Source organism: Culex quinquefasciatus, chromosome 2 (genome assembly GCF_015732765.1).
Source record: "Culex quinquefasciatus strain JHB chromosome 2, VPISU_Cqui_1.0_pri_paternal, whole genome shotgun sequence".
NCBI classification, from domain to species: domain Eukaryota; kingdom Metazoa; phylum Arthropoda; class Insecta; order Diptera; family Culicidae; genus Culex; species Culex quinquefasciatus.
In genome coordinates this window covers 154,567,404-154,594,236 of record NC_051862.1, presented here as the reverse complement: position 1 = coordinate 154,594,236, position 26,833 = coordinate 154,567,404, and the positions used below count along the sequence as shown (strand labels likewise).

General features: G+C 38.4%; 1 protein-coding gene across 3 annotated transcripts in view; it reads left to right on the top strand.

Moving 5' to 3' along the window:
• Positions 1-25,204, top strand: part of LOC6036156 (laminin subunit alpha-1) — a 226,680-nt gene extending 201,476 nt beyond the window's left edge. For 2 of the 3 annotated variants that reach the window (XM_038251285.1, XM_038251287.1), the window contains 12 exons: positions 7,985-8,275; positions 8,345-9,410; positions 9,674-9,932; positions 9,995-10,385; positions 10,445-10,662; positions 10,720-12,948; positions 17,734-18,807; positions 19,254-19,415; positions 19,480-19,927; positions 19,987-20,123; positions 20,187-20,418; positions 24,347-25,204. In XM_038251285.1, the coding sequence (XP_038107213.1) occupies positions 7,985-8,275; positions 8,345-9,410; positions 9,674-9,932; positions 9,995-10,385; positions 10,445-10,662; positions 10,720-12,948; positions 17,734-18,807; positions 19,254-19,415; positions 19,480-19,927; positions 19,987-20,123; positions 20,187-20,418; positions 24,347-24,492 (6,653 nt within the window). In that variant the 3' untranslated portion in view covers positions 24,493-25,204. Of the gene's footprint in view, positions 1-7,984; positions 8,276-8,344; positions 9,411-9,673; positions 9,933-9,994; positions 10,386-10,444; positions 10,663-10,719; positions 12,949-17,733; positions 18,808-18,891; positions 19,118-19,253; positions 19,416-19,479; positions 19,928-19,986; positions 20,124-20,186; positions 20,419-24,346 lie in introns of those variants that run through there. The other variant, XM_038251286.1, reaches the window with a different exon arrangement.
• Positions 25,205-26,833: the final 1,629 nt, after the last annotated feature.

The window sequence follows — 26,833 nt, the reverse complement described above, 5'->3', positions numbered from 1 at the left end:
ACTTTCAAGCATTTGTATCTAAAAGTAACACTTTTTGATACTGTTTTGGAGTTTGGCACTTATCTTAAAGGCAAATTACAATCAAGAGGGGAAACAAATGTTTCACTTAAAAAATCCAATTCAAAAAGTGTTTTCCAGAGTTGCAAAAGTTGTTTTATTCAGCTCGTTGCAAAAGTAGAGCATTCATTAGTCTTTATAAAACAAACTATTTCACCGAACATTGAATTCTCCGAAATGTGACAGCCAATCTGCGATAACTTGAGAATTTGTGAAATTTTTATATGCTTCTCCATTTTGCTACACATACCAAGGAATTCAAAATAAAGCCAATTAAAAAGCCATAATTTAAAATCTTCATTATGATAAACAATTTGTCCAAAAATTTTTGTTTAACAAACTGGAAATAATAACTCCTACAGTCATGCCCGATTTTGCATTGCCCTGGTAATGATTCGTTCCGCTGCCTCGGATAAGCACGGCCCAAAATTCACAAAAAAAAACTTATTTTTCTTGCATGTTTCTTGAAAAAATACTCATAAATATTGATATAGGAATATGGGTATCAAATGATCGGAATTTTTTCATACATTTTGAAAGTAATTACACAAAAATTTGAATTTTCTCCAAATTTCAACAAAACAACGTATTTCGATTTTTTTTAAATATACTCAAAATGATCACCAAGCTACACGCAGAATAATAAGGCATATTTGAATCAACAAAACGTTTTGTTGATTTGAAAATCATGATTTTTGTTGAATCAACGCTAAACGTCAAAGCAGCTTTTTAAAAACAACAAAAGAATTTTGTAGAATTGAGAAAATCAAGGTTTGTTTCAACGCAATTTTTTTGAAGATTATATTCAACAAAAATTTTGTTGATTCAAACCTCGTACAGGCTGATTCTACTAAACATTTTTCTGCGTGTACGTATTTTCGAAAAAGTAAAAAAAAAAACAGTTTTTTACAATTGGGTAACTAATGATCATTTTTTTTTTCGAGAGTAATATTTTTTTGTGAAGTACTTAACATTTTCACAAAACAACGTATTTTCGAAAAAATATAATTTTTCTATACAATTCGAAAGTTATAACACAAAATTAAGAACAATTTCCAAAATGTTTGGTATTTTCCAAAATACGTAGCTTTGTGAAAATTTTGAGCATATTCAAAAAAAATCTCTCAAAATCTATGAAATAAAAAAAATCGAAATGTATGAAAAAAAAGTATATTAATTTTTAAAAAGTTTTGAGTATTTCACTAAAAATATTATAAGTATCGAATTTTATGAAAATTTCAGATTATTCGATACCCATATTTTTTAGTATTATTTATTCGAAAATACATAATTTTGAGGAAATTTCGAGCATTTGAAAAAATGTGCTTTGATTTTCGAAATGAATAACAAATCTCTATCATTTGATACCCATTTTGTAAAAAAATAACTACAAAATAGTATTTTTTCAAAAATACGTGGGTAATTCTCTACCAACTCACACGAAATCGGGAAAAGTTGCCCCGACCCCTCTTCGATTTGCGTGAAACTTTCTCCTAAGGGGTAACTTTTGTCCCTGATCACGAATCCGAGGTCCGTTTTTTGATATCTCCTGACGGAGGGACGCTACGACCCCTTCCATTTTTGAAGATGCGAAAAAGAGGTGTTTTTCAATAATTTGCAGCCTGAAACGGCGATGAGATAGAAATTTGGTGTCAAAGGGACTTTTATGTAAAATTAGACGCCCAATTTGATGGCTTACTCAGAATTCCGAAAAAACGTATTTCTCATCGAAAAAAACCACTAAAAAAGTTTTAAAAGTTCTCCCATTTTCCGTTACTTGACTGTAAAAATTTTTGGAACATGCCATTTTATGGGAAATTTAATGTACTTTTCGAATCTACATTGACCCAGATAGGTAAATTTTTCATTTAGAACAAATTTTTTCATTTTAAAATTTCGTGTTTTTTCTACATGTTCTACAAAGTTGTAGAGCAGACAATTACAAAAAATAAATATAAAGACATAAGGGGTTTGCTTATAAACATCACGAGTTATCGCGATTTTACAAAAAAAGTTTTGAAAAAGTTACGTTTTGCGTTTCTCTTTGTTTCGTCGTCCGTGTCTGTCGCGGGTGACCATGAACGGCCATGATCGATGACGATCAACTTTTTCAAAACTTTTTTTTCGTAAAATCGCGATAACTCGTGATGTTTATAAGCAAACTCCTTATGTTTATATATCAAAATTTTTGTAATTGTCTGCTCTACAACTTTGTAGAACATTGTTACACTCTGAAAAATAACCCTGCAAAGTTAGAAAAAACATGAAATTTTAAAATGAAAATTTTTGTTCTAAATGAAAAAATGACCCTTCTGGGTCAATGTAGATTCGAAAAGTACATTAAATTTCCCATAAAATGACATGTTCCAAAATTTTTTAAGGTCGAGTAACGGAAAATGGGAGAATTTTTAAAACTTTTTTAGTGTTTTTTTCGATGAAAAATACGTTTTTTCGGAATTCTGAGTACGCCATCAAATCGGGCGTCTGATTTTACATAAAAGTTCCTTTGACACCAAATTTTTATCTCATCACCGTTTCAGGCTGTAAATTGTTGAAAAACACCTCTTATTTCACATGCTCAAAAATGAAAGGGGTCGTACCGCCCCTCCGTCACGAAATATCAAAAAACGGACCTTGGATTCGTGATCAGGGACAAAAGTTACCCCTTAGGACAAAGTTTCACGCAAATCGAAGAGGGGTCGGGGCAACTGCTGTGTGAGTTGGCGGAGAATTACCCACGTAGTTTAGTGAAAGTTTTGAGTATATGACTATCGCATTGTATGAAAAATTATCAATCATTTTATTGTAATAAGCTGAAATTTTTAGTATTTTTTTTCGATAGTACGTAGTTTTGAGAAAATTTTTAGTATTTCAAAAAAATCTTATTACTTTCGAAATGTATGAAAATATCCTGATCATTTAACACTTATAATGTAAAAAAACGGAAATTTTTAGTATTTTTTTTCAAAAATACGTAGTTTTGTGAAAAATTTGAGTATTTCAAAATAATAATGAGGTATTCGTAAACAAAAATCCACAGCAAAATACGATTAATAATTTGGGTCGACTTAATCTCAACACAACTTTGTAATGCATTTTAAACTTGAGTTTAGCCATCACTAATACATGTTAGGTATAAATGAATTTCAATTACAATGTTTTACTTTATTCAAATTTTTGCTACTTTAAACAAAAATTTCTTCCTGCCTAGTAATATGTTGAAAAAGTAAGTATCACACTTATTTAGGGCGGCGAACGACGAAGAAGACTAAAGCTGCCAGAAATAAAAGAATTAACAACAACACTAACTTTTCCTTTTGATATTTTCTGTGACTTTTTTTTACTTTTAATATATCTGTTTTGTTCAATCTAATGTAAATATACAAACAAGTAAACAAAATTTTGCATTTATCAAACCTGTTTCAATAATCCTTCAAGTGCAGACCATCTCCAGTTTCTTCCCTCGCGTACATCGCTTTCGGCAACTCAATAAATAATTATTAATCAAATATTTGATTTATTCAAGATACGCCATAAATCAGGTTGATATACACGGCGCGACACACACAAACGCACGCGTGCTCCGCGATAAACAAAAAGTCCGGCCAAAAATTTACGATCGAGACGACACAAAAGTCAAAGAAAAAAAAAGTATCCCATCGGGCAATATTTCCGCGGAGGAGAAATGTCGGGAGATTTATGCAAAAATCGAGGGAAATTGGTGGCAAGATCCACTTCAACCTCACTATCTCGATGATCGTCCGTTGATTCCGAGGGGGTGAGTGAGCGAGAGGGGATGAAAACGCCACTCTCAAGATTTATGAGTGACATGAACTTCTGGGTCCTCGATCGACGACGACCCGGACCCGGTCCTCCGCGCTTATCGGATGAGACTGATCTGTTCCGCATGTTTCGGCCAATATTGCCAGAACGAATTTAAATCAATGGACCCGGCAGCAGCGAAAGGGGATTTCTTTTGGGCTTTTTCTTTTTTCGGGGGAGCCCGTACTAGCAGAACTGGTAATTACGAGCTCATAAATAACTTTTGGGTCATTTTTCACCGTGCGCGGATCTTGTGTGTGTGCGCGGATTGATACGATCGCGATTATTAGCATTTTGTCATCTCTGGCAGGGCTTGTTTACATATGGAGGAGTTCTTTTGGAAATTGATAGTTTTCAAATATGTATAGACTATAAAAATAAACATTTTCATAATGTTTTGTCACTTAGTACTTGCTAATATTCTCAAGGCAATAAATTGCATCATTGCCAGGTTTTTGTTAAACGATATAAATTTTGCTTGGATTACATTATGTTCACAAAATCTCTTTTACCGATTATTTAGATTGTACCCGAAAATTTTAAAGTTATGAAAATCATCATTATTCAATGTTTGTCAAATTTGAAGTCAATGATTGCTTCACAAAATTATATGACTTTTGTGACACATTTGGTTACGATCAAAAATTCATTTTGGTGTAAATAATCGTGAAATTTTACAAAATACAGAGTAGTTTAGAGTGATGATCAGTTTTCTTTGAAAATGATTGACGGCTTCATTTCAATGGTACACAGTATTTTTTTTTGTAAATTTCGAAGGTGTTATTTTGGAAGGTTGAATATTACCCCTTTTATGATTTATTTTTACCTCAATTTAGACTGAAAAAGTGACATTACACCAGAAATGTGGTAAAATTACACATTTTGAGAGGTAAAATAATTTTTTTTCTGACATAAAAAATGTACTTCTTCCCAGATGTAATATTACCATGATTTTTTTTTGCTGTGTACGCAAGTATGTTCAAACTATGTTATCTTGACATATCTTAGCACATCCACGAGAAACTTGTAAAATAAATTTAAAAACAAAAACAAACTGAATCTCTCTCGAGTCAAGCGACAAAAACAAACATTCAATTATTTGCAAATGTTTTTAATTTTTTTTTTAAAATGCGCAGTATTCTTCAAGAACTCTCTATTTAACATCGACTTATTTTTTTACTAATAGGGTTATGTTAATGTAAAAATAAGCCCAAAAAACTATTTTGATTTGCTATATGATTTTCTATACTTATTTGAACTGCATAGTAAAAAAAATCGTGGTAACATTACATCTGGGAAGGGTTTCTCCTTTATGTCAGAAAAAATGTGTAATTTTACCACTTTTCTGGTGTAATGTCACTTTTTCAGTCTAAATTTCTGGAGCAACACGAGAAAAGGGCGGATAATCATTTTGAATTATTTTACCATTTCTCAAGCTTCAGGTAACTTTTTTTTATCAAAATTTGAAATCGGAAACAATAGCTGACCTCCCCAGCTACCATTGAACTCTATGGGTTTTGTAAAATAGTTGCCTATTGCCTGGGAAATTGTAAAATAGTTGCAGCAGTCAAAATGCTTATGCGTCCTTTTCAAATGTTGCTCCAGACTTCAATCTTCCAAGTTTGCATATTTTTTTTTACTTTTTGAGAAATTGTGATTTTATGTACACAGTAAAAAATGCGTAAGTTTGAAAGATTTAATTTTGGAAGGTTGAATATTACCTTTTTATGACATTGCACCAGAAAAGTGATGAAAATACACATTTTCAGAGGTAAAATTACACATTTTTTCTGATATAAAAGATTTACCGCTTCCGAGATGTAATATTATCATGATTTTTTTACTGTGATAGTAGTCATTTAAACATTGAAAATAATGAATTCCTAAGAATAAATAATCAAAACATAAGAAGGCAATATCACACTTTTTTGTGACATGAAATCTGTTTACATTACATTTTGTAATTTTCCATAATTTTTACATACACAGCAAAAAAATCCGATGGTAAAATCGCATGCAAAAACATGCACATCACCTTCGTCAAAATAAACACTTAATATTACACACTGCAGGTACAATTTTTGCAAAAACAAAAAAAAGTTGCAACCGAAGGGATTCAAACCCAGCACCAACAGTAAGGACAGGCGCCTTAGCCCACTCGGCCATCAAACCGATGAAACGCTGTAAGAATAAACGCATATATGAGCTTGACATTTCGATCAAGTAGGTTTCCCATACTGACGGGCTACATATTTCAGGGTGTAAAATTACATAAAATTGCATAAAATAATGCAATATTTATTTTACACCCAGGCATTTTACACGCATCTGGATTACTACTTTTTTAGCTGTGTACACAGAAAAAAACGTGTAAACTTACTCTACACGGAAATTATGAATCACATGTAAACTCGGTTTTTGTAAACTTAAGATTCGATTTAATCGTCTATATCACCCATAAAATCATTTTTCAAAAGTATTACGTCATTAATGATGTAACATTCAGATTTTTTTTTCTGTATACCGTTCCCTTCAAATTCGAATTTGATACACTTGACTTTATAGTAAATAGCCTCTGCAATTATTTTCAAAGCTTATAACAAGATAATATCTTTCAAACGTAACTGATTAGCCTACGCGTTTTTTTGTTTTGAAGTTTTAGTTAAAAAAATGCATCTTTTTTGTAAAAATGGCTGAAACTTGTGACCAATAGTTCGAATTTTTTTTTCAATAAACAATGTTTGTTATTTTACTGAAAAAGGTATCACAAAATGCATACTTTAAAACTATAAAAAAAATTATTACTCTTCTGTAAATTTCCAGAGTAATTGCGCTGATCAAATTTTGATTTTGGTAATTTAACATCATCACACATGTAATATTAGATCCTTAAATTTTACTCTTTCTAAATTTACACATTTTTTAAAGTGTTTTGCACAAATTTGTTGTTTTTTTAGTGGAAAGTCTAGGCAAATATTTATTTTTATCTAATATCCCATATTAAGGTGTGAAGCAAAAACTTTGCAAAATATTAATAATTGCCTTATAAAAATAATCATATGTGATACTCACTTAAAACATATTTTTTTAACAAAATAAATGAAATTTGTCACTAAATTTTCTTGCTGAACTCAAATCTTATAATCTGAAATCCGTGCTTCAAAAAGCATTGCACAGTGGTCCGAAACCGAAATCTAGCGTGAAAAAATTTATAGCGTCCACACGTTAAGATTTAGAGCTTTGGTGTCTTCGGGACAAATGATCAGGGTGGACCACCCTAATGTCCACCATACCAAAAGATGTCCCTATTGACCCTGATCATTTGTCTCGAAGACACCAAAGCTCTAAATCTTAACGTGTGGCCGCTATCAATTTTGTCACGGTAGATTTCGGTTTCGGACCACTGTGCATTGGAAAGAAGCACTTCTAAATTTTAAAGATAATTTTGGGTTAGATGGTTTTGCTTGTTTTAAGAAGCTTTGTCAATGCTTTGCTTTATTGTGGGTCAAATTTGGCTGTGTATTAAAATAATATTCTCTACTTTTTATGTCAAAGTTTTTGCTTTGGCACACTTTATCGTTACTTCAAGGCCAATGCATTGCAACGGTATAAATTTATAACAAAAATGTAAAAAATAAAAACAATAAAAAATCGACAAAGGCACCGGAAGATTATGTAAAACGGCAGATAGACAAAAGAAAATGATTGGAACAAAAATAAAAAAAAGACTAATCAAGATAAATTCAAATAAAAATTAAAAAAATAAGTTAAGAAAATATCTAACAAGAGATGTATGGATTTCCATAGAGAAACCTCTCCTCAAAATGACCTAGGGAGGTCGTGGTACGTGAAAAAAAGAAATATTTGAGCAGAAAATAACTCAATATGTTGGCGTTTGAGACCAACTCAATTTGAACTTTGTAATCGATTCCCAATTTCCTAAAGAATCATTTCCCCTCAGATCCCCGCGGTCCAATCGGTTGAACTTTCCGCGATCGTTGTCGCGATCGGTTGTTCCACCGCATTCGACCATATCTACTCCGAGATCTTTAAATATTAAAGTTTTGTTTGTTTCCTTTCTCTCTGTCTCTTCCATTCCCTCCAGCCTGCAACTGCCACGTCCAGGGATCGCTGAATCGAATCTGCAACCAGCAGCGAGGCCTCTGCGTGTGCAAACCCTTTGTGGAGGGTCGTCAGTGCAACCGGTGCGTGGCCGGCTACTGGAATCTGGAGTCCGGCGTGGGCTGCATCCAGTGTACGTGCGATCCCAGCGGGAGCGTGCACCAGGAGTGCGACGCGTTTAGCGGCCAGTGCTACTGTAAGGCGGGGGTGGAGGGACCGAGCTGCGATCGCTGCCAGCCGGGGTATTACGGATTCTCTAGTCAGGGGTGTAAGAGTGAGTGTGGTGTTGGTTTTGGTGTGATGGAGTGGAAATTGATTGGTATTTTTTTTGTTTTTTTTTTAGGATGTGAGCAGTGCGCGAGTCCGTCGTACGTGTGCGATCCGGACACGGGTCGGTGCATGTGCCCACCGAACAGTCACGGCCACGAGTGTCGATCTTGTGTGGCGAATACCTGGGGCAACGTGTTCCAGCGCGGTTGTCAGAACTGTGAGTGCGACATTGCGGGATCGATTGGTCAGTCGTGCAACGCTCAAACGGGGCAGTGCAACTGCAAGGAAGGGTTCACCGGTCGGCAGTGCAACGAGTGTGCGGCCGGGTATTACGGATATCCAAACTGTCAGAGATGTGGGTGTGACGAGCGGGGATCGATTCCGCGTCCCGACGGAAGCTTCGATTGTGACGAACATGGGCAGTGCCTGTGTAAATCGATGGTGTTCGGACGGCAGTGTGATCAGTGCAAGTCTGCAACGTTTGGACTTGCGGCGATCAATCCGGACGGTTGCACCAGGTGCTTCTGCTTTGGACGATCGCAGGACTGCGAGCAGAGCGAGTTTTCGTGGGGACAGATCCGACTGCAGGGCTCGCGGAATCTCAGCGTAGAGTACGTGGTGAAGGACGAGGACGACTTTGACTTTGATTACGTTGTAGTGATCCAGCTCGAAGGAACCAAAACTAATCGTGAAGACGCGGAAATCAAGAATATGAACAACCTGGACTTGATTCCCAGTTCAACCGGAAACGTATCGATAGGCGCGTACAGTGCCTTCCAGTATCCGCTGTACTTCCAACTTCCTCCGCAATTCCTTGGAGATCGCACGACCAGCTACGGAGGTCTCCTGAACTACACTCTAGTCACGGTGGGAGCCTTCCAGAATATCCCGGAAGCATCACTTCGCCAGTTTCCTATGGTGCAACTGCATACGCATGACGAACTTGTGCTGGATTACTACGAGGATCGGATTGTGTACGACAAGGAGGTTAACCGGTACTCGGCGAGGCTGCACGAGAGCCTCTGGAAGAACCACTACGATGGTCAACACATCACGCGTGCCATTCTGATGGTGGCGCTGCAGAATGTGAGGCACATTTTTGTAAGGGGAACGATCACCACCGACTTTCGGCAAGTTGTGTAAGTAGTGGATAATTTTATTATTATCGATTTGGAAATTTTAAATTACAATCATTGTATTTTCAAATAACAAACATTGTAATTTCAAATAACAAACATTGTAATTTCAAATTACAACGTTTGAAATTACAAATTACTATGTCTGTAATTTCAAATTACAATATTTATAATTTAAAATTACAACGTTAGTAATTTCAAATTACAATGTTGGTAATTTCAAGTTACAATGTTGGTAATTTCAAATTACATTGTATCTTTTCCAGTCTCACCAACGTCACCCTGGACGCCGGGATCTTCGTCGCGGGCGCCGAGAACAACCGCGCCTACGGAATCGAACGCTGCAACTGCCCGGCCCAGTACGGTGGCCTGTCCTGCCAGGACCCCGGCCCGGGTCACTACCGCTTCAAGCCACGCCTCCCAAACAAGGAACCGGAAACGATCGACGATTACGTGGGCAAATCGCTGCCCTGTGACTGTAACGGCCGCAGCGAGGAGTGCCACCCCGAGACGGGCCATTGCTTGGTGAGTTGATTGAAGGTCTGTTTTGAGGTTTAGATTTTAATAACGGTGATCTTTTTCCGTAGAATTGTCGCAACAACACCGGCGGTGATTCGTGCCAGAACTGCGCGGAAGGATTCTTCGGCAACCCGAACTACGGCTCGTGCGAGGCGTGTCCGTGTCCGGAGACGCGGAAGAACTTTGCCAAGGGATGCCACGTGAAGGGTAGCGAGGTCAGCTGCATCTGCAAGCCCGGCTATGCCGGGAAGTTGTGCGAGCGGTGCGTGAAGGGTTATTACGGCTTTCCGGAGCTGGAGGATGGGCGGTGCGAGTTTTGTGACTGCAACCGGGAGGGGAGTTTGTCGGACGAGTGCGAGACGAAGAGTGGGCAGTGCCAGTGCAAGCCGGGGATCACGGGGAAGCGGTGCGATCGCTGCGAGCAGCCGAAGCACATCGTGCAGGGGTACAAGTGTAAACGTGAGTTTGTCGGATAACTTCTTGGGATGCTGAAAATTAAAATTAACTTCTAATTTCAGCTTGTGACAACTGTACGGTGATTCTGATCGATGATCTGAATGAACTGACGCGGAAACTGAATCGCGACACGACTCACATCGATCAGGATGGCATTCCGGCGCCCTGGATCGAGCTGGAAAAGTTCGAGAGCGAGGCGGAAAAGCTCGGCTACGCCGTTGGGCAGCTGCTGGACGTGAAGGATCGGCTGGTCAACTTTGACAACTCGCTGTTGGATAGCGTTAGTGTTACTTCTATCGAAGTCGGTTCTTCAATTAATTTGTATCTTCATTTCCAGATGAAACGCAACTCAACCCGCCTGAACAAACGTCTCAACAAAATCTCCAACCGCGCCGACGACTTCCGCGACAACGCCGTCATCAAGACGCTGGATCGCTCGATTGCCCTGCGGGACGACATCGGCGAACTTAAAAACGACGTCCGTTCGACGATCGAGGTGCTGAACAACTACGGCACCGGCGATCATCACATCAAGCTGCCGATCGCGGTCAAGGAGGCGGACGAGCTGCTGGCGGACATCAAGTTCAAGTACGGCCAGAGTAAGCCGAACCCGGAAGTGCTGGAGTGTTCGCTGCGGCAGTACGATCACTGGAGCAACGTTTCGGAGGTGGTGAAGCGTCAGGCGGATCGGTTGGACGATTTGAAGTTTGAGTTTGCGACGCTTCGCGGACGGATGGATGATTTCGATCGGTTGAACCGGGAGGTGTTTAACAACGCAACGCTGACGGAGAGCTTTACGAGTATGAACAGGAGGAAGTTGGCGGAATTGGAGCGGAAGTTTCAGCAGGCGGACGAAATGGTCGACGAGATGCAGGTGTTTCTGGATGAGGATATCTTGGCGGATAGTGCGGTTAAGTACGAGCAGATCATCGACAACTACAAGCAGTTGGAGCAGAATCGGGAGAATTTGAAGTGGCTGAACGATGCTTTGGAAGATACGATCAAGGAGTTTGACAGAAGGTTTGAAGAGTTGATGCAGGATGTGGTGCCGAAGGCGATTGCTCGTGGTCATCAACTTAAAGAAGAAGCCGATGAGTATCAGCGGAAGTTCAAGCACACGGAAGATGGCGCTGCAAACGCACTGAAAGCAAGCTTGGCGTACGACAACATAATTAAAGCGATCGTCTCCGCCCAAGAGTTGGCAGATATCGCGACGGATAGCGCCAAGGCAGCCAACATCAAGGTTCATCCACTTGGAGGAATTTCGGTAGCTGAAAGAAGCGAACACTCGCTGAATGTCTCCTCAAACATTGAGAAGAAGGCCAACAAGGAGTTGGAGAAGGCTCGCGAACTGGAAGAAATCCTAATCGGCAAGGAGAAGAAGGTCGAAAGTCTGCAGTATCAACTGCGACTAGCCGGAGTCGACAACAACAAGGTGATGGAGGAGCAAGGTCAGATAAACCGAGGGGAAGCCATGAAGAAGCTGCAAGGAACGCTGGATCAAGCCAACATCGTATCCAACCAGATGAAATTTGTTCGGGAAGAAGCCGTCGGCTTGAACAGTGACGTGTACAAGCTGAAGCTCAAGCTGGCCAAGCTAGAACCGGAGTGGGACACCAAATTCGGCATGGCGGAAGAAAACGTCTCTCAATCGCTGGGCAACATTCTGAACGCCAAGAAGGAGCTCAACGGAGTGGAGAAGCTGGCCCGAACGCAAAGCGAAAAGTTCCAGGCGTGGAACGCTTCCTTCTCAGCGCAGCTTCAGGAGCTTAAAGATAAGATCGCGCGGGCGAAGCACGCAGCCGAGGGAATCCGCGTCTCCCTCGAGTCCCAAGACGAGTGCATGCGCTCGTACGCCCCCGTCTCCTACGGCCCATCCACCACAAACAAAATTATGCTCTCGGTCGCCCTCAGCGGTGACAAACCCAACTCCCCACTAGTCTTCATCCAGGGCGAAGAACGTCGCTTCATCGCGGTAGAAATGGTCAAGCGACGCATCCGACTAGTGTGGAACCTGGGCGACGAAGTCGTCGCCATCACCCACCCAACCGAAATCAAACCGCGTGACCCGAAGTACGACGACGCGTGGTACTTTATCGAGGCAAACCGAACCTTCAACCTGTGCAATTTGAACGTACGCCGGATGACGCACAGCGGAGTGCTGGTGCACGCGAACCCGGTGACGGGGGCGAGCAACCCCGAGCAGTCCAAGCTGACGATGGGGCCGAGCAGTCGGATCTGGGTGGGTGGAGTTCCGGACGAGCTAAGGGTGCCGCAGCTGCAGGCTGCAGGAGCGGGGTTGGGAGTGATACTGAGCCAGCTGTACGTGGACCAGCGGCAGATTGGGCTGTGGCACTTTACCTCGTCGGTTGGCAGTTGTCAGGGAGCGATGTTGGGACCGCAGGAAAGTTCTGGGACGACGAATGAGAGGCATTTTAATGGGGATGGGTATGCGGTGCTACAGAAGTCGTCGAGCCACAGGAGTAACAAGCAGTTCAGCTTGACGTTGAGCTTCAAGACGTTGGACGAGAACGCGCTGATTTTCCTGGCGTTGGATGAGACGAATGTAAGTGTTTTTGTACCTTTGTTGTTAGTTGAAATTAACAGAAGCTTAAAAACAAGTTCGACCCTTTATGAACCTGACCTCTCCTCTACACGGGTTTTAATCTAAAACAGGGGTGACCAAAGTATAACCCGCGCCCCCAATTTGAATAATATGTGGAATGGCCTTTTTATCATATCTAAAGTTTTTATATAACCGAATTTCGGTATGGGTCATTAGGGTGTAATATGGTTGTATGGAAAAAAATAAAGTTGTCCAAATTTAGCGAGCACAGCAATTTTTCAGTTCCTTTTGGGGTTCTAAACAACTCCCCAAAGTTTGGGAGCGATTGGTTTAGTCCTCACATTGCGCAAAGCAATTCAATTTTCCATATAAATTTGTATGGGAAAAACAATTTTTTTGGATTTTGATATTTATAAAATTCACATTTCACGCTGTACTAAAACCTGATTCATATTCGGATGCTCTAGAAGGTGCTCTACAACTTTCCCGAAGAGAGTATGGTGCTAACTTGCTCCTAAAAAAGATACAGCGTTTTCAAAACTCGTCTAAAACGTGATTTTTGCTCGAAAATCACGTTTTAGACGAGTTTTAAGGACGCTGTATCTTCTTTCAGGGACAAGCTAGCACCATACTTTCTTCGGGAAAGTTGTAGAGCACCTTCCAGGGCATCTAAATATGAATCCGGTTTTAGTACAGCGTGACATGTGGATTTTATAAATATCAAAATCCAAAAAAATGGTTTTTCCCATACAAATTTATATGGAAAATTTAATCGCTTTGCGCAATGTGAGGACTAAACCAATCGCTCCCAAACTTTGGGGAGTTGTTCAGGACCCCAAAAGGAACTGAAAAATTGCTGTGCTGGAAAATCGATTTTGATATTACACCCTATTGTGCCATCAAAATGATGAGAAATGGTCTTGCAAAATAGAAATTATGATCAAAAGTGCACTAAATTTGATCTTTTTGGCCAGCAAATGGCATAAATTTGCGTGCTTACTTGAGGCGGTGCTGTTGCTGGTAAGTGTATAGCCTAAATAGTATTTTTGGAGCTTTAATCGAGCATCAAACTCTTCATATGACGAAGATAGGTGTTTGATTAGAAAGGGTATATTTCCCCTTTTGAAACCTTTTTTGATCAAAACTGTTTGAAAAGTGTCATTTTCCGTTTCCTTAACTAAATGAAAAAAATGTCCAAAAAATACCTAAATTTCCAAGAACTTTTACTGATAGAAGTTTTTTTTAAGTCTTATAAATTGTAATTAGGGGCAGGGGGGGCAGAATGGCCCGCCTAAGTAAAATGTGCAAAAAACCATAGAAAAACAAACAAATTTATGAATTCAGTGTAGTAGGCTTATGCTTTGGGATATTCCCTTCAATGTTGTATACTGGGTTGATGAAAATTTTTCAATTAAAACTATTTTTGGTGCACTTTAAAAAAAAAGTTTTTTCGACTACTTTTCCAGGGTGCGGGGCAGAATGGACCACCCTGCGGGGCAGAATGGGCCACCTTAGAAAACAAGCCATTTCGTCTAATACAACGTTGAAGGGAGATAAGAATGACTTAAGGGACCTTTCTACCACTTTCATAAAAATATTCACTTACCAAAACAAACATTTTTGAAAATAGTGTTAATATGTTGTAATAAGACATTATTTTTACAAATAAGCATCAAAACAACTAAAAAATCAACTAATGTTGCATTAAACGTGATTTGTTAAGCTACCAGGAGCGAAATAATCCAATTAGCTCGAATTTCGTAACTTTTGATTGTTTTTATAAGGCAGAAAAAGGGTGGTCCATTCTGCCCCCAAGTGGATTTTAATTTAACACTTCCACCACCAAGTCTCTAAATGATTTGAAGGTTCCGTTGTTGTTTGCATACCTTGGTAGTAACATCTAGTAACATTATAAGCATTGTACAAACTTTTTCAAACAATCCAACTTTTCAGAAAGCTTATTAAAAACCTCGAAATAAACAACATTTGCGTGGTTTTTCAATGAATTTACATTTTTGCTCATAATTTGAAAAATACAATGAATTCAAACGTCATTTTCGGTATGGTGTTGTTATTTGACGTCCTTTATAAGACCCTTGCCTTACGGTTGGTCTAAATACATTCTAAAGCCCAAAACCAAGGGTGGCCCATTAGGGTGTAATATGGTTGTATGAAAAAAAATAATGTTGTCCAAATTTGGCTAGTACAGCAACTTTTTGGTTCCTTATAGGGTCCTTAACAACTCCCCAAAGTTTGGGAACGATTGGTTTAGTCCTCACTTTGCGCAAAGCAATTCAATTTTCCATACAAATTTGTATGGGAAAAATCATTTTTTTGAATTTTGATATTTAAAAAATCCACGTTTCATGCTATATCAAAACCGGATTCATATTCGGATGCTCTAGAATGTGCTCTACAACTTTCCCGAAGAGAGTATGGTGCTAACTTGCTCCTATAAAAGATACAGCGTCCTCAAAACTCGTCTAATATGTGATTTTCGATCAAAAAACACGTTTTAGACGAGTTTTGAAAACGCTGTATCTTTTTTAGGAGCAAGTTAGCACCATACTCTCTTCGGGAAAGTTGTAAAGCACATTCCGGAGCATCCGAATATGAATCCGGTTTTAGTATAGCGTGAAACTTGGATTTTTTATCAAAATTCAAAAAAATGATTTTTCCCATACAAATTTGTATGGAAAATTGAATCGCTTTGCGCAAAGTGAGGACTAAACTAATCGTTCCCAAACTTTGGGGAGTTGTTTAGGACCCCAAAAGGAACTAAAATAATGCTGTGCTGGAAAATCGATTTTGATATTACACCCTAGTGGCCCATTCTGCCCCCATGGGACATTCTGCCCCCCTGCCCCTACGCGATTTCACTTTAACGTTTTTTTGCGCTTGGCCCCCAAACTCATGTGAGCATCCAATTTGGTCCGCCGTTCAAAATCTTTGGGCACCCTTGATCTAAAAATTCGTCAAAAATCAATGATTATTAAATTTTGACCATAAAATTATTTTTTTTTTCTATTAATTTTTGATTATTGAGTTTTTTTTATCATTTAGTTTTCCAGCTGACGGCTGGTTCAACAAACGTTAAAAGCCTTTGTAAAAACTTCTTATCATTGGCTTGTTCCATGATTTTTTCAATGTTTATTTACGATCTTTTTACCACTAAAATTCTTTAAATTTGGTGTCGAAATTTATATGCAGATAGCTCTGCCAATTTATTAGTATTTTTTGTAGCTTTTTCAATCAAATTTTACTGAATACATTTTAAATTGCTCAATGCTGTTTTGGATATTTTTGAAGAAAAGGTCTACTTATGGCTTACAAAATATTTTGAAGACACTTTTCTTCAAATTCAAATATATCTTTTGAATAGATAAAGAAAGTTCAAAAAAAAATGATAAATTTTAAAGCCGTTCTGGCGTTGTACGCAGACTAGTTCCATGTTTAAAAGGCTGAGGTTATAAAAAATCTAACTTTCAAAATTCGAGCATGATTAGAATTTTGAAGCAGAATGTAGGGGCAGGGGGGGCAGAATGGACTGCCTAAGTAAAATGCTCCAAAAACCATAGAAAAACATGAAAACTTATGAATTCAGTGTAGTAGGCTTATGCTTTGGGATGTTCCCTTCAATGTTATATACTTGGTTGATGAAATTATTTAGCTTAAAACTGTTTTTGAGCCACTTTAAAAAAAAAGTTTGTTCGACTTTTTTTCTAGGGTGCGGGGCAGAATGGGCCACCCTGCGGGGCAGAATGGGCCACCTTAGAAAACAAGCCATTTTGTCTAATACAACGTTGAAGGGAGATAAGAAATGACTTAAGGTACCTTTCTAACATAGTTTCCATGAAGTTAGACCACTTTAATAAAAATAGTCACTTACCAAAACAAAGATTTTTGAAAATAGTGTTAATATGTTGAACAAGGACACTATTTTTACAAGTAATCATCAAAACAACTAAAAAATCAACTAATGTTGCATTAAACGTGATTTGTGAAGCTACCAGGAGTGAAATAATCCATTTAATCCAAATTTCATAACTTTTGATTGTTTTTATAAGGCAGGATAAGGGTGGTCCATTCTGCCCCCAAGTGGATTTTAATTTAACACTTCCACCACCAAGTCTCTAAATGATTTTAAGGTTCCGTTGTTGTTTGTATTCCTTGGCAGTAACATCTAGTAACGTTATAAGCATTGAGCAAACTTTTTCAAACAATCCAACTTTTCAGAAAGCTTATTTAAAAACCTCGAAATAAACAACATTTACGTAGTTTTGTCAATAAATTTACATTTTTGCTCATAACTCGAAAAATACAATGAATTCAAAGGTCGTTTTCGGTATGGTGAAGTTATTTGACGTCCTTTATAAGACCCTTGCCTTACAATTGGTCTAAATCCATTCTAAAGCCCAAAACCAAGGGTGGCCCATTCTGCCCCCCTGGTCCATTCTGCCCCCCCTGCCCCTATCACAAAATGCTTCATACACTGTTACAGTTATGCTCTGACAAAAATAGGCAAATCCACAGGCAAACCTCAATGAAATCGTGAAAAAAATATTCAATCTTAAAATTTGACGACCCTTTTTGATTTGTGGTCCCAAAAATGTCATTTTCTAACCCTTCTGCAGTCGCGTTTTTAAAGAGACTTGTAAGAATGGTTATAGTTCGAAATTATTTTTTTTTGTCATTTTAAATCGTAATGCTCATTTGTTAACGAAACAAACAACAGTTAAATTTCCTTTAAAATTAATAAGCAAACCTTTCCTCCCCCCTTTCCAGAACCGCTCCATCTCCCTCACCCTGTACCAGGGCCGGCTGGTGTTCCGCGTGGACTACGGCGGCGACTCCAAGCTCGAGATCAACACCACCAACCGGTACAACACGGGCCAGTGGGTTGTGGTGGAGGCGGCCCGCTCCTTCTCCAAGGGCAGCACCGAAAACGGCATCCTGAAGGTGGACAACCAGGAGGAACACCGCGGCGCACCGACCAAGCCTATTAATTCAGGGATGCTGCCGAACTTGGGTGTGAATTACTATTTGGGTGGGGTGCCGCCCGGGTTTAAGTCGGGCACGACGAAGGCCCCAGGGGCGGATCACGCGTTTTTGGGTTGCCTGAAGGGGGTTCACATAACGGGAGTGTCGTACGATCCGCTGGACAGTTCGAAGCACTTTGGAATTGAGGGGTCGTGCGTGGATACGATTAATAGGGCTGGCTTCTATGGGAACGGGTGGGTGGAGTTCCCGTCGCACAGTTTGAGGAAGAGAGCGAACTTTGGGTTTGTGTTTAGGACGTTGGAGCCGAACTGTTCGCTGTTGGTTTCCGGCTTTCCGTCGAGTCTTTCGAGTGAATTTGATTCCAAAGATGTTCGTGGTAACTACTCGGTGTTTTTGTACGAGGGGAAGCTGAACCTGTGGGTGGATTCTGGAGCTGGACGTGTCGAGTTGGAGTCGAACAACACGCTGAACGATGGAGAGTATCACGTGATTAGTGTGATTAAACGAGGTAGAACCGTGGAGTTGCGAATTGACGACGAGTTGCAGGGATCGAAGGGACTACCGAAGGCGCAAGCCCTCGTCAATCTTCCGGGAGAAGCTGGAGGACTCTTCTTGGGAGGAGTTCCGGATGACCCAGCGTTCGACAGTCTGTCCAAGACCTTCTCCGGACTCAAAGGAGTCATCGCCAACGTGGTGTTCAACAACAGGACCATTTCCTTCGACCAGGCTCTGAACTTTACCAACGTGCAAATGGGACGCTCTGGACCGAACATGGGCTCGCAAGGACTGAACACGATCCTCATGAAGACCGAGCCCATCGGGGGTAGCTTCAAGGCCCCACCGGAAGGCTGCAACCGGGTGAGTAGCGACTGCTCGAACGCTCAGCAGCAGGGTATTTAACGCTACAATTAACCTCTCTCTCCAAAATTTCTGTACTTACAGAGTGTTGGTATTACTAACGGTTGCTAAACACAGAAGTGAGCACACACTGAGCACTTCACACGTCTCTAGTTATTACTTAGTTTTAGTGGTTATTTTGCATGGTCGTTTAGTTACTTCTATTTCTCGCTCTCATTCTTGCCTTTAAAAAAATCGGTGGTGATGGACGCTTTCAAAATTAATGCTTAGTTCACACTTTAAGTTAAAACGCATTTCTAGTTAAGACAAACTCAAAACAAGCGTGGGTGTCTCTTTATCTGGTACTAAATTGGCACTAATTTTTCACTGCTTCCAAGGTAATCCAAACACGTTTCGTATTGCAGCCTCTAAATTTAACCTCTAACATTTAATTCGATTTTTCCTAGGTCGGTAGCTATTCGTACGAGCCGAACGCGTTCAAGTACGGCGACAAACCGCAGAGCCACTCGATCGTGACGGTGGCGGCGCGCAACCTGTGGCAGCGGAACTTTAACATCCAGTTCGACTTCCGGACGTTCTACCCGAACGGGGTGCTATTTGCGGCGTTGGTAAGTGTCACGCGATGTTGGCGAAATAAATCCTTCAATAACTCTTCCAATTTCCACCCGCCAGGGCTCCAAAGACAAGGCGAAACACTTCATCACGCTGGCCCTGCGGGACGGCACGCTGGCGCTGACGATTCGGGGCCGCAAGCGGGACCAGCTGCTGCTGCCGGTGAAGCTGAACGACGGCCAGTGGCACCACGTGTCGCTGAACAGCGTCAAGAAGAAGGCCACGCTAAGCGTGCACGTGGGCAACAGTCTCAGCTCGGCCCAGATCCGACTACCAAAGAAGCTGAACGCGGCGAACAACCTGTTCGTGGGGGGCATCCCGGACGAGGCGTTGCTGCCGAAGGAGCTGCAACCAAAGCCGGAGGAGTTCAAGGGCTGCCTGCGGAAGTTCTCGGTGAACAACAACACGCAGGATTTGGCGAGGCCCGGGCGGCACCTGAACGTGGGCCAGTGCTTCCCGCGGATCGAGCAGGGTTCCTACTTTCCGGGAGATGCGTACGCAATCTATAGTGAGTTAAAATTCGTTTTTGAATAAGATCCGATTTACAAATTTGATGTTGTATTTCAGAACGCAACTTCAACGTTGGAAAGTTCATGGACGTGGATCTGGAACTTCGGACGTCGGAGGTCAACGGAATCCTCATGAGCGTGGCGGACCCCATCAACGGCTTCCCAGCCTTCTCGTTGGAAATATCCAACGGAAACGTAAGTTTCGCACAAAAAATCCACCAAACACCCTTATCTAACCCTCCAATCTCATCCTTCCAGGTCGTCCTTTCGATCGACGTCGGCGACGGGTACCCGATCCGGGTCCAGAGTACGCTCCCCTCGAACTACACCCTGTGCGACAACCGGTGGCACAACGTGTCGGCGCTGTACGAGGACCACCAGATAGTGCTGCGGGTGGATCACTACCCGCCGAACACGTTGCTGGTGCAGTCCAACGACGTGCTGCGGAGGGTGGCCACCAAGGCGCCGCTGTACATTGGCGGGCTGCCGGGTAAGTTTTTCGAATTGATAATTTACAGCAAAATTTTAACGAAGCTTTGCAGAGCAGTGCTATAAAAATGTATTTTCTATTTACGTTTTGGTTGTAAAAGAACGTAGAAATGTCACTTAACATGATAAATATTCTATTTGTGTTTACCAACAAGCGAAAATGTAGCGTAACGGGACAACATAATAAAACTGAACTTTTTCGCTGCAAATTGAGAATAATCTCCTCACCTATGTCGTTTGTCGGCATTATTTGCTATATATTTTGTGGCGATAGTGGTATGAATACGCATTCAAACTAGGGGAACAGCATCTAATTCCAGCGAGCCTTTAATGTTCGCAGGTCAGAACTTAGACATTCAATTAAAGCTAATTAAAAGCGTTTTCAACTGAAATCGAGTGATAAATAGCTCAATGAGAAGTGAGCAAGCAAGTTTCTATCAAAAGTTTGCCAAATTAGATGTTTAAATAGTGAAAATCAGCAAATTGGATGGAGTTAGCGAGTGCTTAACCTGCCAAACATACGAGAATTTCCCCTATAATGCAGTTATTGAAAATTTCCGAAATCCTAGTTTCTAGCAACAATTGCAAAATTATGATTTTTCAGCACTAGTTGTACATTTACCTGACGAGGCTCTGCCGAGTTTTTCTTTGCGATACAATTACTTAAAAATTGAGCTCATGCTGTAATGAACTTTTCAGCACTATACATTCAGATAATCTTTCGGCAATAATACATCTTTTAACAATCAGGGCAAATCTTTGACACATCGGACAACGATTATTTTTTGTATTTATTTATTTGAATGAAACTTTGTGTGTATCTTTTTCTATGACAAAAGAAGGCATTTTGCATCATTGATAATTTTTAATAACTGACAAAATATTATTAAAATATTTAAAAATCTTTACCTTGAGAACGATTTTTCTGATCAATTTGGTGTTTTCGGCAAAGTTGTTATATTGCTTAGGACCTGACATGGTCGAGGGGTTGTTTTAGGGCCTTTTCAAATGTTGGGGTTGATTTTAGTATTTTTTTGATACTTGTTGAATATTTAATGATGGTTTAATTTTTTTACATTGAAAATCGGACGCATATTTTAAAAAAGGTCTCATAACAAATATTGCTGAGTTATCGCTAGAGCGTCCAATTTCCCGTCCCGGGGAAAAAAAAGGAAGAACTCAATGTTATTCTATTGAATTCAATTCACTGTTATTATTGAACTAATCAGTTTGTCTGAATATTTCATGTCAAAATTAATTTCAGATGATATTAATTTCTGAAGCATTCACAACTGGGAATAGTTTAGTTATTGGGCAATAAAAATAACGATAAGATTTATGGAATTAAAATAAACTATTATAAATAATCTTGGTAAGCATTTTAAACGAAAACGATTGTTATATCATTTGAAAATAAGACACTTTTTCCCTCCAAGATCAAAATTGATTTTTTTTATACGTTTTGCCTACCATGAACAAATTGGGAAAAAAATGAATTGGTATCATTAAATGTCTCGAAGAGGATTTTTCTAGAAGAATTAGTTTAATTTGTTTAAAAATGTTCGAGAAATTACAGTTAAAAGTTGAAAATTAATAGAGCACTAGAGCTACCAAGGGCGTAAGAGGTTTAAATATGAATCTTTTAAGCTACTTTTTTTGCTATGAAAATTCTTTTTACCAAAGTCATTTATTAGACCGAATTATTAAAAAATCATTTAAAAACTACTTCGTATTACATAAAAGGTGCCCAAAAAATGCAGACATATTTCAAATACTCGCTACAAACATTTGAAAACTTAGAGTTGTGATTAGGTTAAAATGGTATTTCAAGTGAATAGTAAATTTTTAAGGTAAATTCAATGCTTATCTATTTATTCATGAGCTCAACCCAGTAATATTTGTTCTGGATAAAATATTTACCATGAAAAACATACTTGCTGCATGATTTTTTTCATTTCTTTCATATTCTCTCAAACTGGTCACAGCGACGTATTCAAACGCAATTTTATCGTTTTGGAGCATGGATTCATTTTACTCACTTTCCAAACACCTAGCTTCAAAACAAAATACTTATCATTATTTTTTCAATATGTTGAACAAATTGAAAGACAGCTTATATATTTATAAAGTTTGTAAATTTTCTAGAAGTTGTATGTTTTTTTCAAGCAGCCAAGGCATTAATTGAACCTAACACTTATTTTGACCATATAGTTGCTATCCTATACAACTTTGTTGCAAAATATTAATCAAAACCAGGATCCAAAGCTCAAACGATCTTCTTTTTTTTTAAATAAAAAAAAAACGATTTTCCAAAAATGTTTATTTTGCGCAATCCAATGTTTTGTTTGAGAAGTCGAAATGAAAAATGGACATTTTTTTAAAGTATAACTTTTTTCTGAGAAATCCTAAGCAATATTTACAACTTTGCCAAACACTGTAAATTTATCAAAAAATCTATACTCCAGATCAACATTTTTTTTTAATTTTTACCAAGTTTCAGTCAATTCTGTTACAGTTTAAATGGGTTTTCTTACCACTATCATCAAACATTTTGACCATATAATACCTGCAAGGCTAGCAGCAAAGTACTTAATGGGATTGGATATATTTTTTAAAAAAGCTCAAAATCTTAAATTTCAATCAATTCGTTCACTTAAAGAAGCATGTTCCTTTTTTTAAATTTGTGACTAGGTGTAGACTCCAATGATAAATTATAGATCACGTTAAATCACCACAAACTTACATGTAACACTTTAGTTACCTAAATAATATTTAACATGTTCACGTTGCTTAATATATTTTAATATGATCAAATTAAATCCCAAATTTTCAGGCGATTTTCAGCGCAAAATTAAATATTCTAATTTTATTCGAAGAAATGACTTATTAGTTAATTCTCAGCCATTATCAGAAAGATTAGATAAATATTTCGAGTGCTGAAAAATATCGAAATTTACAACAATAACATTTAAAATTATCATTTACAATAACAAGTAAAAGTATTTAAAGGAATATTGTTACTCAATAATTCGAATAATGCAAATTTTATGAAGGTTGTTTTTAATTCAATTATTTCAGGCAGCTTTAACCTTATTGTTCATTTGCTGCCCTAAAGACACTATATTAAAAAAATCCTTTCTCAAAACACAGATTTTAGCATATTTTTATGAATTGGGCGTCATCCATAAAGTATGTCACGCAAAAATCGGTCAAAATTAACCCCCCTCCCCCCTATGTCACACTTTGTCACACAAGGTTGAACCCCCCCCCCCCCCTCAAAAAGTACGTCACAGTTTGCCAGACCCCACCCCCTTGTTTTCGATGGGATTTTTTATATTTTTTATATCTTTAAACTCTCAAAATTTTGGTATTTTCGACAATTTTAATATGAAAATAATAAGTTGTCTAATTATTATTTTTTTTAAGAATATTATATAGAATAGTTTTGCATCATTTAAAAATTTGAAGACCTGGTATAACATTCAAGTATAAACAAATCTTGAAAACTGTTTTTCACAGCTTTGTATCTAATAAATTCAAACCATTAATAGCAGTTTTCTTATGAACACCCTGCTTTCAAAGCATTTATTTTTATCAAGCAAGAATTTGCAAAATATTGAAGTTCCAGCTGAAAAAAAAGTGACTATATAATAAATTATAATGTGATACCGTCATCAGGGGTGACATTGGGTCTGGGGGTGAGTTTGGGTCATACAAAAAATTGTTGTATGACCCAATCTCACCCCAGACCCAATGCCACCCCTGTTAACGGTACTTCTAAATAATAGTAAGCAAACAATGTTAGAAAAGAGGATTTAATTTAATTGTGAATATTTCGAATTAATATAATGCAATCATAAAAAAAAACCTAGCGTGACGTCACAGTCTTTTTTTAATTTATAATAATTTCCATCCCTCTATTCTTCCAGACACCGCCCCCAGCGGCACGCTGCTCCTGCGGGAGAACTTCAAGGGTTGCATCCGCAACGTGGTGATACGAAACGAGCGCAAGGACTGGACCGACATGGACGCGTTGCACAACGTGCTGCTAAGTGAATGTTTAGCCGTCAACTAGTGAAGCGGACGATCTTCATCACAAACACACACACACAAAACTTGTAAATAGTCTAGATCATTGTTCGAATACGCTTGAACGACACACACTTACACTACACACACGAATTCACACACACTATGGGATACCAAATAATGTTTATGTTTCGAGTTGTTTTATTACTTAGACACGATCGAAAGCTTCGCGAGGCTTTTTCCTTCTTTTTCAATGTTTCAGTGCTTTGAATGTTGGTTGCTGCCAGAATGCGTACAGACCACCGATTTTATTCGTTTTTTTAATGTAGAAAGAGTGCTTCAGCAGCGCTGCGCAATGTGTTCTTAGTGAAAGTGTAAAAATTGCATTCGAGTCACACAAATAAACACACACAGTTGAGTAACTTTATAAGTATTTATTCGGTCGATTAGTGTAAAGAGAAAAGTACTGCCAAGTTAGCTTAGTAAATGTAATTTCTTTATAGGGCACACACAAACAATTCCTGTTGCTTAACAGTAAGATAACGAAATCATTATGCTGCCATACACATAGTTAACGTATTTAACAAATTATTTAACAAACTTTTTTAACAACTATGTTCCAATCAATGTAAATTATTCATCTTCCATCCTACTTTACGTTGAGACATTAAAGGTGTATAGACAAGTAAGTGAAGAGTATGTAACTAAATGTTTCTGTGAAATGAATCAAAGAAAAAATAAATGCTCGTTTATAAAAACAAACTCAATCTTTAAAATATCACAAATTTCCACAAATAGTTCTTCAACTAGCACTATGTAGATGTCACAGGGAATGGAGAAAGCCCACGAAAGGAAAGCTTCCTCGTGCCAGTCATTCGTGGACTGTATCCTCGTGAGCACGGTTTCCACTGTGAACGCGGTGTTTAAATTGGATTGATTTTAAATAGTGTGAACGCAGGCGCTTTTGCCACCCAAATTAAGCAACTTGATCTCAAAACAATCAACTCAGAGTCTTAAATCCATGTGGCAAGTGGTAGTAACAAGTGATCAACTAATAATAAATCATAAGCAGTTAAAAACATTCTCCCCCGTGATCGATGGAGTGTGCCAAGGGCGAACTCTTTGCCGGTTATTCTGCATACCTGTGGCAGTGCTGGGTCAGCTGGCGAGAGCGCGTGATATTTGTGGTGGTGAGTATTCTAGGACAATGTTTTTCATGCCGGCAGCGCCACCGGTGGTCACGTGGTTGGGCCTCGGGTTTGTTGTGTTTTGTTTTGGTTTCGGCTTTGTTGTGGGGAAAGGGCACAACGTGAGTTTTGAATGTGGGGGAGGTAGGAATGTCATATGCAAAGGAAAACTGAAATTAGAAATGCATCTATTTAAAGAAAATTATTGCAATCATCACAGGCGAACTTATTTTTTTTAATTTCTGGTCACTGACGGGTTTTTTTACCATAAATTCTCAAGAACCTTTAATTCTTTGGTCTTGATTAATTAAGAATTTCATTTAATGACCCCATCTCATAAAATTATAGATGTTTACAATCATTTATTTAGAGTTTTTCAATACAAATATTATATTCGCAATTTTGTTTCCTTTTCGAATCTGAAAATTAATAGCATGTTTCTAAATCTAGTTAGAAATATTTGGGCCTTTACTCAAGATTAATTCTGTCGGTATTTTTTTTAACAAAAATGTAAAATGCCAACTGTTCTTGAATATTTTTGAAAAGAAAACAGAACAGATTTCATGTTCTTTTCACAATTTTCGTAGCAGAGCAGATAAATTAACTTAGAAATACATAAAACAACGTATTTTCAAAAAAGAAATCTCAGAATTTAATTTTTTAACAATATGGGTATCAAGTGATCGGGATTTTTTCATATATTTTGAAAATACTGAAAATTTTCACAAAACTACGTATTTTCGAAAAACTGCTTAAAATTTACTTTTTTACAATATGTGTTTCAAACGATCGGAATTTCATCACACATTTCGAATATAATAACTATTTTTTTTAAATACTCAAAATTTTCATAAAACTACGTATTTTAGAGAAAAAAAATCACAAAAATTTAAGCTTTTCACGATATGGGTATGCAAAAACTGAAAATGTCGAATAATTTTTTTCGAAAATACGAAGTTTTGTGAAATTTTTGAGTATTTTCATAAAATTATGTTATTACATTCGAAATGTAAATGTAAAATCCCGATCGTTTGATACCCATATTGTGAAAAATTTAGATTTTTTTTTTATATACGTAGTTTTGGGAAATTGTTTAGTATTTTCAAAAAAATATATTATTACATTCGAAATGTATGATGAAATTCCGATCGTTTGATACCCATATTGTAATTAACTGAAATTTTGAGTATTTTTTCAGAA